This window comes from Sparus aurata, chromosome 5 (assembly GCF_900880675.1).
Source record: "Sparus aurata chromosome 5, fSpaAur1.1, whole genome shotgun sequence".
Classification (NCBI taxonomy): Eukaryota; Metazoa; Chordata; class Actinopteri; order Spariformes; family Sparidae; genus Sparus; species Sparus aurata.
In genome coordinates, this window is record NC_044191.1 from 14,284,438 (window position 1) to 14,301,096 (window position 16,659).

Consider the following 16,659-nt stretch of genomic DNA (forward strand, 5'->3'; position numbering starts at 1 on the left):
TCCCTTTGTGTCAACATCCTACTTGGTAGCAGTCCAAGCATCTCCTCAGGCATGACCACATTCTCACCTCTATGCTTGCCAACAGGTCATATAGCCCCACAAATCTTAGTGACAAAAGCTCTGGTGATGCGTTGCACCCAATGTGACTCACAGAGGTGCCTTTAAAAACAGACCACTCAACAGCAGGCAAGGCACTGACCGAAGGGAAGCTGCCAGCTTTGACTGGCACCTGCCCCTGCCGTGTGTCAGGGGACAGTGTGTGGTTCGGCAGGCCAGGTTTCCTCTGGGCCAGTCAGGAGGCTACATGTGCTGATGGCAGCTCAACAAAAGGCTGACCTTCTGTCATGTCGAGTGGGTCATTTTAGAGCGGTCAACAAGTGAAGCATCCAGCAGCTTTCCATCACAGATCCACAACTGATTAACTCGTAAGTTACATTTACATGTGTACAATAATGCAAATACTTTGTCCAAACTGATATGTTGTTAAAAACAGCCTATATCAGGTCAAATAATAACCAGTCACTGGCTTATTATCATCTTATTTGCTTAATTAAAGCTGGTTTACCTCTTATCTTTGCCTGCCAGGTGCAATAAAGAAGCTATGCTACCATGACTCAGCACAACCATGGAAATGCAATGCCAGTAAATAAAACTGATAAACCTGGTTCTGCAAGTGTGTTGTTACATGGCCCCTACCTTACAACCTCTTAAAAAGGGATAGTTTGTGGATTGTATGAGGTGCGTATCATGTATGAGGTACCTAAGTGGATTTAGGTGTGCAGGTGTTTAAGTGTTTTGCACTGTTCAGGGAAGGATTCTTGATTCTTTGCCCACTGTGTTAGCATATTGTCAAAGTCACATGTAGGTTTCACTATTTCATCAGCAAACATGGGCAGGGTAAGTCTTGTTTAGTTAGCAGTTGTCTGGCAGGATTCAAACCAATATTTACCCACAGCTGACGAGTTTTGGGACTTCCTGCTGTTACGTTGTCACAGATGCAAACATGTGTCATCTGATGGTCACCTATGACCGCTGTAATGTTGTGTAAGCGTCATCTATACACTTTCTCCCGGAGATGTCTGCTTTGCCTTTATGAATCTTAAGCAGCAGAAGGCACATCACACGTAACCGTTTCTGTTGCCATAGAGACAAAACTTGTCCCAGGACAGGGAGCACTAAAACTCCTGTCAAAATTAACTGGGGGTTTAGTGGAAGCCTGCCAGAAATTACATGTACCTTAAACATGACACAATTAATTCACAACATCTAGAAAAGAGATTTCACCACAGCCCACAAAAACATGCTGCAGGCAAATCAAGGATACAAGGATCTGAACTTTGGACTTTTGATTTTCTGATGTTGTTACACAGAAAAACATAATGTGAAAGCAGTAAGACATTATACAAAAACTATTAGCGGACTGGAAGTGATGTAAATATCACAAGAAACACAACATCTAACTTGTCTTTGCAACAATGTAACACATTAACACAACAGGTCAGAGTGTACATTCTCTTCACGTCTTAAAGTCAACACTTTCAACAGTGGCCTCTCATTACATTCTGACCTCCCACTATGTATAACCACACAGCATAGCACAGATTCCCAGCAGTCAGTGCAGTATGACTTATAGTTAACAAGGCTAGGACATTGGGCTATATAATTGTAGATCTGTATAAAAACAGAAGCCAGAGATAATTAGATCTGAATTATTACTGAATGATGTGGTACTTTTGTTCATAAAACACCTGACATTTTAGTATGCGTTACACATGCGTAGGTCTCTCATGCCAAGCCTTTAATACCTTGAACCCACACTGTTTGGCCTGAATAAAAACCTCTGTGCCCTTCTACTGGACTTCACTACAATTGAGGTTTTTGCATTTCTAAAGCCTGCCTCAATGGTCGGCGAGATGAGACCGTTTCTCTCAGTCTTGCTGACAAGTCAGGAACATTTGCCAAAAGACAGTCCCTCCGTGACAACAGACACTTGCCAGACCACATTAAATGCCACATACTATCCATGGTGTCTGGAATCTTAGTTGGGGGTGCGGGAGCTGATGGGTAGGGTCGCTGTGCATTGAGCATGGTAGGGTGGGATTGTTATCCATGAAGCACTTCCCTATAAGGTCATCTCTCTCTAGCACAATAGCAGCAGATGAGAGATCCCCTCCCGCCTCCTCCCACATGAGCCCCCCTCCTACTACCAGACTCCAAAACTTCACAGGCAGCAGAGAACAAACCCGCTGAGTTCTGCTGCTCTGTAAAAAGGCCAACATCCAAATGGGCAAGCCCTCAACACTAAACTGTAGCTGGCAGCAAACAGTGCGTGCTGTGTTATGACAAAGACTTAAAACTACTGAAAGGAACATGTGAACTTATGATGTTATCAGCTAACGTCCTTTTAAGGGAAGTGGAGCAATCGTATGATTTTTGATGATGACAGATTTTGGGGGTGTCAACAATGTACTTTGAGGTTATAGTATTTAATGTCCTCTTACTTTCATTTTCAAATGTAGAGAGCCAAGGTCGCGTGGACCCCATGGGACCGTATTACAGAAAAATCTTTGGATGGTAGTGAATGAAGAGGGACAAATAATTTTTTGATCCCAATTGAATTGTGCCATGAATCACACATATGTTTGTCAATTTAAAAGACAATTTCTCCAGTCAAGAAAGTTTCAGTTTGCTGTAAATAAAAGTCAAATATCATCTAGTTAAACTGCTCAGTGAATTATATTGTCTCATTCAATACAAGTCACCAACACCAACATGTCTGTCAACAGAGCACAGAAAAAGTACTAAAGAAGATGATGATGATGAAAATGAAAAAAAAAAAGCAGGTCATATTGACAACTGCAGTTGTGTGAAAGGAGAGGTCAGTTCTATGAGCTGCTAATATACAGGAGCATTATATACTATAGATACTACTACCTTCTTCTCCTGGCCAATACTGAACAGATCATCGTTAATTTCATATTTTTATATTTAAAATCAAATTATAAATTAGTTCATATCCTGTAGTTTATTCACGCCAAAAGGTAAGAAAGGATAAGATGTTGTGAGCAAAGATGAATGGTTTAATATTTCGTATTCCATCTTTTTCCCCATTCTCTTGGAACCCTTACAGAACATGAAACTTTAAAAAACGTTCAAAGCAACAACAGTTTGTGCAGCGGTTTGACATTATGAGCGCAGCGAAAGTGTATTGCACTTGTTTATCTTCTGTACATACTGTATTGGAGCGTGTACAGGCTAAGCTTAATATTCATCAGCTCCACTTATCAGCTATAATTTCACAGATACTTATATAGAGTCAATAAGGATAAAACATTTTGGTTTTTTTAAACTTTTGTTTAAAAAGGAGTCTCTCTTCATTCACCATACAAAGTTTCTGAAATAACTGTTGTAATATAATTGTAAAGAATAATTCTTTCAACTCTCGTGTAAAAATGACAATAAATTGAACTTGTTCCTTGTATAATTTCTAAATATTAGCCTCATAATTTATCAGACCGATACGTAGCAAAAATATACTGGATAACAGAAAAACTTTGTTTATCATTACTGATCATATGCATTGGATGATGACAAAATCACTGACCATTGTGAACCTGACAATGACAGGTACTGGACTACACAGGTACAGGAGACCAAACAAGGACGACCAGCACAGACAGCCGACAGCTGCCCTCAGTGTTTCAAATGCTTCAAGGTCAGATTTAAAAACACCATGCTACAAAGATAAAACCAAGCATGAAATAATCTAGATCAAAGTCTGAGAAATGCATCACAAAGAATGTTACTTCCATGATATTAAACAAATTCAGTGAGCATGCGAATGAGCAATGAGGTACGAGTAGGAGGCAGTGTTCAAACCCACAGCAGCACCCTGACAAGAGAGCAGCAAAGATTGGCTGCAGGCTATTCTTCTCACGGCTGAAGCAGCCACAGAGGGCTCGTCTCAGTGTCCTCTACCCCAGCACGGCAGCCAGCCGAGCAGCATCTGCGTCATCACACTCCTCTGCATGGTGGGGGTCACTTTGCCACTTCAGGAAAATATTATTCATAGACAGAAAAAAAGGGGAAGCCTGACAGGAACCATTGTAGAAAATATGAGGATTTTGTAAGTAAGTTGAGCTGATGGACTTCTGCGACAGGATAAAACATCCAGTTTTACCTCCTGCTGTGCTTCATTTTTTAGTAAGGCTTGTGACGCTGACAGCAAAGCCTCCAGCTACCTTCATCAGGAGTTTTCAAATAACTAAGTCTCTAATATGCAAAAGGAGACTGTGTCTGACTCACAAGTCTCTCTCTTTAAACCTGAGCCAAACAAATAATTATTATTATGTCATGATTAGTCAACCAAAAACAAATAATACACACTTGATAAATCATACACTCTTTAATGCCCTGTACACCCCTTCTTCAGTTGCCCTTATCAAGGTCACTCAGGAGTCTCACTTCACCCACCGTAGCCATGTTACCACAGGACACCTGTCATTTTCATGACTGTCGCTGCTTCTATAAATACTTCGTTCCATAATCTAACCGGCCCACGACAGCTAAAAATAAAACCTACCACCATGCACAGAAAAACTATGCATCACTTCAGTGGCTAGGGGTTAAACAGAGTATCAAGATAATGCTTGAGTTTCTACATTCCTCAACACATCCGTCTCTTTTCATCCCTCTACATAAACCTATAGAAGTGTGTATGCTGTGGGGGAATCAGCACTCTATAAAATCTATGCTATACATCCTAGCTGCTCAAATACGCTGACTGGACCTCAGCAGCATGAATCACTCTCCATTGTTCAGTTCAAATGCTGCAGTTGGGATGAGCTGTGAGGATGCAGTAGCAGCATGTTCCTCAACGGAGTTAAAAACACACACACGCACACACAGTAATGTGGGCCTTAATAGCATTTGCGCCTAGCCCTTCGAGACAATGGGTTAATAAGACCATCTTAAAATACATCACTACTGCAGGGTGAGTCACCTGTGCTGTGGCACATGGGGATACGAGAGGTTTCAATTCCTGCCTGTGCTAAATGTAAACCATGACCATACCTGAACTCATTTGATGTGGCCGCAGTGGGCTTTACCTGAAGCACAGCCAAACAGGAACTACACTACCACTCAAAGGTTTGGACACACCTTCTCATTTAATGTTTTTTCTTTATTTTCATGACCATTCAAATTGTAGATTCTCACTGAAGGCATCAAAACTATGAATAAACACATATGGAATTATGTAGTAAACAAAAAAGTGTGAAATAACTCTAAATATGTTTCATATTTTAGATTCCTCAAAGTAGAGACTCTTTGCTTTGTTGACAGCGCTGCAAACCCTTGGCCTTCTCTCAATGAGCTTCATGATGTAGTCACCTGAAATGGTTTCAATTCACATGTGTGCCTTGTCAGAGTTCATGTGTGGAATCTCTTGCCTTCTTAATGGGATTGGGACCATCAGTTGTGTTGTGCAGAAGTCAGGTTGGTACACAGCTGACAGCCCTATTTGACAACTGTTAGAATTCATATTATGGCAAGAACCAACCAGCTAAGTAAAGAGAAATGACAGTCCATCATTATTTAAGGACTGAAGGTTAGTCAGTCCCGAAAATTGCAAAAACTTTGAATGTGTCCCCAAGTGCAGTCGCAAAAATCATCAAGCGCTACGACCAAACTGTCTCACATGAGGACCGCCCCAGGAAAGGAAGACCAGGAGTCACCCCTGCTGCTGAGGATGAGTTCATCCGAGTCACCAGACTCAGAAATCGCAGGTTAACAGCACCTCAGCTTAGAGCCCAGATGAATGCCACACAGAGTTCTAGTAGCAGACACATCTTTACATCAACTGTTGAGAAGAGACTGCACGAATCAAGTCTTTATGGTCAAATAGCTGCTAAAAAAAAAAACTACTAAGGAAAAGCAACAAGCAGAAGAGATTTGTTTGGGCCAAGAAACACAAGGAATGGACATTAGACCAGTGGAAATCTGTGCTTTGGTCTGACGAGTCCAAATTTGAGATCTTTGGTTCCACCCACCGTGTCTTTATGCGATGCAGAAAAGGTAAACGGATGGTCTCTACATGCATGGTTCCCTATCATGAAGCATGGAGGAGGAGGTGTGATTGTGCGGGGCTGCTTTGCTGGTGACACTGTTGGGGAATTATTCAAAACTGAAGGCAGACTGAACCAGCATGGCTACCACAACATCCTGCAGCGACATGCCATCCCATCCGGTTTGTATTTAGTTGGACCATCATTTATTTTTCAACAGGACAATGACCCCAAACACACCTCCAGGCTGTGTAAGGGCTATTTGACCAAGAAGGAGATGGATGGAGTGCTGCACCAGATGACCTGGCCTCCACAGTCACCTGACCTAAACCCAATCGAGATGGTTTGGGATGAGATGGAGCACAGAGTGAAGGCAAAAGGGCCAACAAGAGCTCAGTACTCTGGGAACTCCTTCAAGACTGTTGGAAAACCATTTCAGGTGACCACCTCATGAAGCTCATCCAGAGAATGCCAAGAGTGTGCAAAGCAGTAATCAAAGCAAAGGGTGGCTATTTTGAAGAATCTAAAATCTAAAACATGTTTTAAGTTATTTCACACTTTTGTTTACTACATAATTCCATTTGTGTATAGTTTTGATGCCTTCAGTGAGAATCTACAAGGTTGGATTAATAACACAAAAGTAACAAAGACATGTCTTTATATTTCTAGTGTGTTGATTTTATATTTCTTTTTACCTGTGAGGTGTCTTTGTGCATCCTGAAAAGCGCTATATAAAATAAATGTACTACTGCTACTACTACTAATACTACTACCACCACCACCACCACCATCATCACATCATCATCATCATCATCATCATCATCATCATCATCATCATCATCATCATCATCATCATCATCATCATCATCATCATCAGTCAGTTTAGAGGAGCAGGTTAACTTACCAGCAATCTCCACGATGTCACCAGGCACGATGTCTCTGGCCTTGATCCTCTGAACAGTTTTCCTGTCCTGCCGGTACACTTTGCCCATCTCAGGCTCATACTCCTTAAGTGCCTCAATGGCATCCTCAGCATTGCGTTCCTGGTGGGGAGAAAATATGATTCAGTGCCAAAGATTTCTGAGATGAACTGATACAATCACATGAACTAATACATGCACATGAAACAGTATGAGGACATTTTCTGTTGAAAAGCCACCAACTATTCTAAGTTGGATGCTTATTTTGTCAGGTTTTGGTCGGTACAGTTAGATGTTAAGTGTATGAAAATGGGAACAGAAATCACATCATTTTCTGCCTCATGACATTTTCCAATTTTATCCTTCACCAGCATCTTCATCGTTCATCAACAAGAAAAAACACATCACTCAGAGCGCACTGCCCACACATTCTGTAAATAAATAAAATAAGCCAGCCTCAAATGTACGCATCAGACAGAAAGACTGCTAATGACAACTGACACAACCGCTCCCTTTCAACAGGAAGCCTTCAGCAAACAGTGCTGACGTACAGTGCAAGTGAAGTACAGCAAATATTAAAACATACACATTACAGCAGGCTGTCACACTGATAGAAAAGTTTAATTAATTGTCTAGGACATCCTTTTCCCATATCCGGCTGTGTCTTTAACATTAGTACAACAACAGCTTTGGCTCAGTCTGTTAATATCTCTTCTCACTGGTGACTGTGGTTCACTGTTAAATATTACGCAATCAAAATACAAAGATGTTTCTGTGGAAATTGCGTCAAAGAAGTGTTGATTCAACATTTTGGACGTTGCAGTTCACAGTAATGTTGCAACTGGTTTCGCCTAAATTTGATGCATGATCAACTTGATAAAAGGTGGGGTGTTCATTAGAAGACTGTGGGACTGGATTGTGCTGGATTTATCTAGGAGCAATGAACTTCACTTTCTCACTTTCCATGTTGCAACAGCATCTCATATGACTTTTTTTCCCCCACAGCCCACTGTTACACTGCAATTGACTGAAAGATAGTTCATTGTGTGCAACTTTATAATTCTGTATATAATCTATAGGGTGTTTTTGTTATAACATTTTTATGCTCTATTTTGCCAGCATATTGGCAGGGTCTGCCAAATATAAACAAAGTAAAACAGTATGAAACTGCATTGTCCTTCAAGATCAAGTTGTTTATTCAGTTATGGAAAAAAAGAGTTTGTTTATCTAGGCATTAAAACAATTCTCTCCATCTTTTTTTAAAAAGAAAAAAATCAGTCAATGAATATTTCTCTGATAAAAATGTTGTCCCCAAAACCACATAGTGCCCCCTTAAAACGTTATCCATAACTGTCTACTTGAACTAATAACACCCACAAAGCTAGGTTTTAGTCCTTATAGATAGGTACAACTATTTCCCTGAAAATTCATCATTCTGCTGCATCAAGAAATGTAATTTACATTGCATCAGATCTGGACAATCAAAACTAAAATAAAAAAAATCAAATCTGGACCAATTTCCCTGGAAGACAGTGCGATTTAGAAAACAGTGACTCACCTGCCACACACCAACGATGGCATTGGCTATGAGAATGAGCAAAATTACGAAAGGCTCCACGAAGGCTGTGATAGTTTCTTCTCCCTCCTCAAACCAGGCCAGGACCTGAAACAATATAAGAAAAATCACATTAGCTTAAAAATAAAGAAAAAGAAATGAAGACAGGACAAACAGTGGTGTTCAGAACAGATAAAATATTGAAAAATCAACTCTCTGATGGATGATGTTAAGATGTTTAGTCATAAATCATGTATTTAAAATATTTTTTTTCCTTTTAAACTCTTCAATAGGTAGCTTTTGTGACAGCAGTCTTTTAATCCCATTAGTATGAGCTTTTAGCTGTTTGTCAGTTGCAGAATCAAAGTCAGAGATTGATTTCAGTTAATAGCCGAGAACCATCCCACACATTTCTTTGTGAATGTACAGGGGAAAAAAACATATCATGCAACTGGACCTAAAAATACTACATACCTAAACTCAACTCTTTCTGCTAAATCTACTTGTAGCAGTGCATTTTATTTTATTCCACGTTGGCAACTGTTGCTGTTCTCCAGTGGATATTTGTATTTATTGATTTTTTTAACTGCCAACACAGCACAGCTGAACTGTGTAGGCATGCAAGTCTCTTCATAACAAAAGCATTTTAGAAAATCATCCAGAAGACTGTATGTAACTCGCATCATATATTACAACCTCTTACTGCCAGAAAGCAATAACAATATTCTGACCTAGAGTCTCATTTGGCTTCTTGTCCCTGAGAAAACTGCCCTAAAATGAGCCTGTGTGTCACAAGCAATAACTTTATGTCCAATAATGTAATAAAGCAGTCAACCTCAGTAAGAGGATGTTAAGTATCTAGCTGTGCCAAATGCCAAAGACATTTTAAATGGCATAACTTAAATGGCAAGCATAACTCTTAACAGCGGTGTTAATACAGAAGCACAGGGCTTAAGAGGGCTTTACTGTTATGTCCCAACATGATCAAGAGATTTACATTATTCACCCCCATAGAAAATGAAAAAAAGGCTGCAGCTAACAATCACTTTCATTGTTGAATAATGTTAATTACATTTTTATATAATCAGTAAGTCAACTGTGCATTTTTTGTCTGACCAACAGACTAAAACCCAAAGCTATTCAGTTTAAAATCATACACTTATCATTTCAGACAATTCACTTTGATGTTTATTCTGTGACATATTTGAATTTGAATTTTGTGTTTTGTGAATATTTTTGGTCTCCTTTGACTTTTATTGCAAATAAATGCACATGTATATGTGCACCCATATCCCAATATCCCTGTGTGGCTACACAGAATAGTAATATATATAATATATTATATATAAAGCTGATTTATCTATGGATGAATGAAGCCGTAATATATATGATAACACGCACAGGATAAATAAACATGTATAGCACTTTACATTATAAAATAATGCATTCAAAACCTTAACAACTGCTCCCTCACCATCAAGCCAATTCATGCAAACAGAAGTAATTAATAGTTGGACTTTTTTTAGATTAGGTTTTGAGGATCCCTCCAACAGTTAGCTATTAGTTTAAGTTTTCTGATTTTAATTTGCCTCGAAACCGGATACATCTGAAAGTACAGGAGTGACTCCATGTTGAGATGGCTGTGTGTGCAATGAGTGCCCTCCCACTGAGGGGCCAGGGCCCAAATTTGGACTTGAGTGGTGCTCTGTTGCCCTGTCCTGACAGCAGCCACTGACATCTCAGTGTCACCCTTGTGGACACTGGACATTACAAGTGCAGCCACAGACAGAGCTTCACTTATCAAAATGTTCTTCAGCCATACCTTATTCTACAGTAGAGTTGATACAAAGAACATGAAAAAAAGTAAAACTGCCCAGTTTAATCAGACATTGCATGATGCCAAAGTAATATATTGCAAAATGGTTATTATCCTGCACACTACATAAAAAGTGTTAATATAACATGAAAATTAGGGGTAGACTGATGATCTATATCAGTGATTTCTCTGCGAGATTGCAGATAAAATAAGCTTAAATAAAAATGTTTTACTTTGGCTCTTCTGCAACAATCTCTCACACAAGGTCCTGCCCTCAACAATATCTGATTCGAAAGATATCACAATTAATAGCCTATGAACACCAAATAATCTGAATCTGCAAGGTAACTAATAACTACATTCATTCAATTAATGCAGTGGAGAGGAAGTATAAAGTAGAAAATGGAAATACTCAAGTAAAGTACCTTCAAAATTGCACATTACTGAATGTATACATGACTGGTTGTTCCGAATTTTTGCCACAAAAATTATATATATTTTTTTCTGCTAATGAATATTGGTCCCAAATGTCGGTTTTCAGTGTTGTTCTTTCCTAGTTATCGGTATTGGCCCAGAAAAAGTGTGAAAACATTCAACTTCAGAATGGGCTTGTATGCACACTGATCAACAGCATATCTGCACCTACAGAATTCTGACGACATCTCTGCAGATTTTAAATGAATAGCGATGCGGTTTGTAAAGCTCACACCATCAACACATCTCAGCCAGTGTATGTGTGTTACAGTCATGTGTTGTTTTCTATTAGCATTAAGATCAAAGTTGGTAGTGCAATGTGACATTATCTTCAAAATTAGATTTATTGCTGAAGAAAATGGTGGGGGAATACGAGGATAACTGCGAGGGATCTGGAGGAGGAGTGTTGTTCTGTGAAGTGTGTCAGCATTTCGACAGTACTGGAGCATCTGAAGCCCCTGATGTTGTTAATAAAAATAAAATCTCAACTACCTAAATATTTATTTTAGCTTGTTGAAGCTTATTTTAGTTTGCTTATTTGTGCTTAAAATAAATCCTTGTTATCTTGAATGAACACTTGTCTATCATAATATCAGTGAAAAAACAAAATGGTGATGAATTCCAAAGATTTCCACCCTTGATCACTGCTGAAAGCTGTAAAAACATTTTTTTTGTGCAGATTCCTTTTAGGCCTGCTGATGATGCCATCAATCCACAATTAAAATTTCATCTGTCCAGCACTGAAAGTCAATGCCTGAGGGGGACCAGGGTAATCATTACACAGCAGCCATGCTTGAGGTCTCAAATGTCTTACTTGGCACATGGTGACAGCAACTCAATACTGCTACTGCTGTTGTCACCATTCCTCAGATGGATCGCGAGACTTCTCAGCTGTTTAGCCGTCTATTATGCACATGTAACTCCAGCTGGGTAACATAAACTGAAGACGTTCACACTTCTGCACCATGCACTCCATAAACAAACAGCCTCCTGCCACTCAACACAGGGCTTATTAATAATCCAGTCTGCAATTTTGACTTCACATAAACACTCTTTCAGCCAGTGGTGGAAAGGGACAGCGATTTATAAGAATTAGTAACTTGTCCTAGGATTCCTGTAATCTTTTAGATTATCTCTCCTGTTTACTCGACAGTTTACAGAGTAAGAGACAGAAATGACAGTGGGAATAAAATAAGAGCTGACTTGAACTGTCAGAAGTGTCAGAGAAGCTGCAAAAGGATCACTCAATTCGATTTACTGCATTCAGAATGAGATAACCAATAAAAGTCTAAATAGTAAATGCAACCTTAACAAGACAGCATTTTATTTTACAAACAGTGTGCGGAATATGTATCGATATACTTACAAAAGATATACATGCAGCCAGCAGAAGAATTCGAACAAGTAAATCTTCAAATTGTTCAAGGACAAGCTCCCACAAGGATTTCCCTGCAGAGAGAAGAGTTGGTGAAAAACAAACAAACAAAAAAACAATCCATCGCAGACCCTTATAAAATGACAGTAATAATATCAGTGACAGTTGTCATTACCTTCCTCTGCTGGTAACTCTGTGTGTGGAGAGATGTGGGAGTCGATCCAGCGTGCAGGAAAAATAAAAATAAAAAAACAAGGAAAGAGAAAGAAGGTTTAGTTAAGTAGGTTAAGTAGTGAACAAATACTTTTGTCTGCCAGTTAGAGACATGCCTCTCAGTTCCTGTTTCATGATGGGAAACTTTCTTCTGGAACAAGAGGAGGTTAGCATATACTGTGAGACAGAGGAGTGGTACCTTCAAAACACAGTTTGAAGCTAGAAAGGTGGCAGGGTCCAACAAATAAGAGAAATTAGTCAAGGAAAGTCCTTAATCTTCATTACACTATAGGAAAATGGTAAAACTCTCATAAGTGTAAAGGTCAAAATGATCTAAGGGGAGGGGAGTATAGCCTCCATGACCTCCCAGGTGATATTAATATAAAACAGCTGTTTTAAGCCTGGGACAAGAGAGATTAGCTTTGAAGGATAACATTACTCCAGTGATCCAGGGGCCACTGTTCAGTGTCAAATACCTGCCAGATCCCCAGGCACATGGGCTGATGTGTTGCATATTTACTCTGAGAGCATCTGACAAGGTTACTGTGCTCAACAATGACACATTGTATTCAACAGGGCCACCATATTTTAAAACTACTGTCAACAATGTCACCATCAGGGTATGTTTAACAATGTTATCACAGCCAACAGTGTTACCACGAGACATTGCTACACACTGATTCAATGTTCAGTAATGTTTAAAAAGGTAGGAGTTGACCGATATGGCTTTTTCAGGGCCAATACCGATGACTAGAAATCTGGGAGACTAATAACTGATATTTGGCACCGATATTCATTTGCAGCGAAAATGAAAATTGAAAATCGAAATCGAAATTTTGACACAGAGTACAAGTACAATTCTCTGGTACTTTACTTCAGTTTTTGCATAGTCTGCTGCTTTATACTCCACTACATTTATTTGCTACATTCAGGTACTAGTTACTTTGCAGATCCAGATTATTCAGTGTTTATGTGTTATTAATTGTGATGTGTTACTAATCAGATATTGTTGTGGGTTGGACATTGTGTGAGAAGATGTTGCATCATAGCCAAAGTATCAAATCCTTACATTAGTTTAAAGTTATTTTTTTATCTGCAGTTTGACTGATAAATCACAACACCATAATTAGAAAATGCTGAATATTGGCCCAGATAATCACCCAGGGTTGATCAGTCAGTCTACACCTAGTTAAAACTACGCCATTTTGGAACAGAAATTCCAAATCAGAATTTTAATATTTACAATATCAATGAGGTAATGATACAAACTCAGAGATGTTTATTTTGTCCATAACTGAAAAAACAAGCTGTTGCCAGAGTAAAATAAGGTCCCCAGAACTCTGAAGCTAGAAAGGTGGCAGGGTCCGCCACGTACGAACAAAGTGAAACAGTACGAAATTGTGCTGTCCTTTAAGGTCAGTTTGTTAATTCGGTTTGTTTGTTACGTTTGTTAAGGCATACAAAAAATGTCACCCATAGTGTACCTTTAAAGTCAGATTTTTTTTTGTAAACGCCAAAACAAACTAAATACACGAACACATTTCCTCTCCAAAACTACACAGTGGCCCTTTCAACATACCTAACAATGTCTCTAAGTTAAACAATATCCCCTCAGTGATAATTAAGCTGTTTCTATGCAAGTGATGGGAAACCCTCGAGGTCACCAGTGATGACGTCAGCTAAATCACTTCACTGGAGCCGGGTAACACCGGCCGGTCCGGTCCGGTGATGTTCATGACTTTTACCCCATACTCTGAATACTGTGCTCACATGTTACAGTGACATGACATTTTTTCTCTAACCGCGAGTCTCTCTCAGCAGCGGTGTTTGTGTGAATTGGCATACCGTTTAGGCCCCATTTCTCCCGCTGACGTTTCACCTCGTCCAGGGAAAGTCCTGTGCTCTCGTTGACGCAGAAATAACTATAAACTTCTTCCACGCTCTTCGTGTGAGCGTTCTCCATGGCGGACAGAGGGCTCCTTCCCACACAGTTCTGACACGAAACACTGCCGTACGCTACCCTGTGGAGCTTTAAAAACTAGCGAGACTTTCGGGCGGATGAGGAGTTTACCAACTGAGAGCTGAGCATTCACACTCGGATGGCTGTCGACAGCTACTGGCGGCGGTCTACCGCGTCCCCCTCGGCTCCAGTCAGGATCTTCTTCCCGCCGAAATGTTATGTGGAGACAGGTTCCTCTTCTCCGTCCGGATGGAGCTCACTCCGAGTGTCCTCTTGTCCCCAAAAATGATGGTAAACTGGCTGCAGCAGTGTCCTGTGTTGAGGACTGCATTCACCCGGTCCAGTCTTCGGCGCTACCTTTCCGTGCCGTGGCCTCACCGTGGCGCAGCTCGCTGTGGCTCCTCACGGCGCTGACAGCCTGGTTTTATCAAAGTGCCTCACTGCTGCCCCTCTTCCCTGCGCTGCATGTGGACTCATATCATTGGACGAGCGGTGTCAGCTACGTTCAAACCAACCAGGGAGGCACGAAGAAACACAGGAAGAGACCAGGAAACTGCAAGCTGGAATACAAACTCCCATCAACATAGTGCGTTTTCTGTTGCATGTACACTAGAAATGTCCGGCTTCAGACTGTCGTTGTGTGCTCGTCTGTGATGTTCGATGGAAAATGTCGAGTAGTGTCACTGTTATTGGTATTTTCAAAGGCTCACCATGTAGTTTTAATCAGGTGATGATACAAAATTATAAATATAAATGTTTTACATATCCCAGTAAACAAGTTGTTCTCTGAGAGAATCACTGTTTGAAGCCAGAAAGGTGGCGGGGTCTGCCAAATAGAAACAAAGTAAAACAGTATGAAATGGTGTTGTTTTCTCAGTCATGAAAATGAAGACAGTTTGAAATGTATTTATTTTGCTCAGACGATGCAGATCTTTCTCTTCTGATCCAAGGCACCATGTGTAGTTTTGAAGAAATTCAAACTCAGAATTTTAATATTTAAAGTATTAATGAGGTAATAATACATACTCTGATGTATTTATCTTTTTTTCATAACTGAATAAACAAGCTGTTTTCAGAGGAAAAAATTGGTCCCTAGAACACTGTTTGGAGCTAGAAAAGGTGGCAGGGTCCGCCAAAGATAAACAAAGTCAAACAGAATTAAATTGTTTGTTTAGTCAGTCATGAAAAAAAGACAGTTTGTTTATTTAGTTTGTTTAGGAATACAAACAAAAATCAGTTTCTCTTTCTCTTCTGATTAAAATGACTCCCTCAGAACTACAACCAACTTAACCAATCTATTTTTTAGCAAACCAGGAAATTTTTTTTGGCCATTTCAAGATATAACATGGCGACGATAGCTGCAGCCCTCGTCACTATTCCCACTGGCAACACTTTTTACCACACTGGTGTTGCAAGCTTATAAAGCACACAGTGCCCCTTACACACAGAGTAAAGTGTAAGCTGCGTGTATAGATTTACAAACTACTCTACACAATTCCCTTAGACTGCAGGCATGCCATTACAGAAGCCTCATGTCTTATTGTATTACTACCTCATTTACACTTGACTGGGGGGCCTGTGTTTTCCTTTGGCAGGAATGAGACAGGGCTGAGTAAAGGACAAAAAGCCACTGATCAATGTCTCCGGCATGTCACAGACAGTTTGAGGATTTACAGTGGCCGAGTCATAAAGTGAAGGACATGATTTAACATCAGAAAGTCAATCAATAAAGCCAGACTAATCAGCTACATCTGCATAACAACGGTAAAGGCAGCCAATTTGATAAAGAGGTATGAGGGCACCAGGTCAACCCCCACCACGCTGTGTTCCTCAGGGGGGTGTCACTGTCGGATGTTTTACAGGACTGGCGTGTATCATCTGTTAACACATCTTAATATGGCCTCAAGAAGCGCAAGGCGGTTAACAATAACAACATGGCACTGCCCAGTTGGACACCAGGCTGCCTTTTTACAATGCACACTTGATCAGTTTGGCACAAGAGCCTCTAACATCGGCTGTCAACGGCAGATTAAGTTTCTGTGGAAGGGAAGGGAGGAATCCTGAAACATCCGTGAGGATATTTGTCAGCAGCAACACAAGGCACTCAAACCATGGACTATGTGGGCAGAAGTGTGTGCCACATTACTTCCAAAGAAAGAAGTAACATTTGTTTTGTAGATTTATGCATGGATAATTAACTTGCATGATTTGATGGCTTCCTTCTTGAAAACTGTCTTCATATATTGTATAATACAAAGGCAACACAATATTTAATATTACT

General features: G+C 40.0%; 1 protein-coding gene across 3 annotated transcripts in view; it reads right to left on the reverse strand.

The window, feature by feature from the left end:
• Positions 1-14,967, reverse strand: part of LOC115581752 (sarcoplasmic/endoplasmic reticulum calcium ATPase 2-like) — a 29,525-nt gene extending 14,558 nt beyond the window's left edge. For 2 of the 3 annotated variants that reach the window (XR_003984065.1, XM_030417076.1), the window contains exons 1-5: positions 14,264-14,967; positions 12,381-12,398; positions 12,197-12,279; positions 8,544-8,648; positions 6,970-7,108 (exon numbers count right to left, since the gene is read on the reverse strand). Coding sequence is in view for 2 of the 3 variants with exons in the window: in XM_030417076.1 (XP_030272936.1) it covers positions 6,970-7,108; positions 8,544-8,648; positions 12,197-12,279; positions 12,381-12,398; positions 14,264-14,381 (463 nt within the window). In the remaining variant the exon portion in view is untranslated. The remainder of the gene's footprint in view (positions 1-6,969; positions 7,109-8,543; positions 8,649-12,196; positions 12,280-12,380; positions 12,399-14,263) is intronic. The other variant, XM_030417077.1, reaches the window with a different exon arrangement.
• Positions 14,968-16,659: the final 1,692 nt, after the last annotated feature.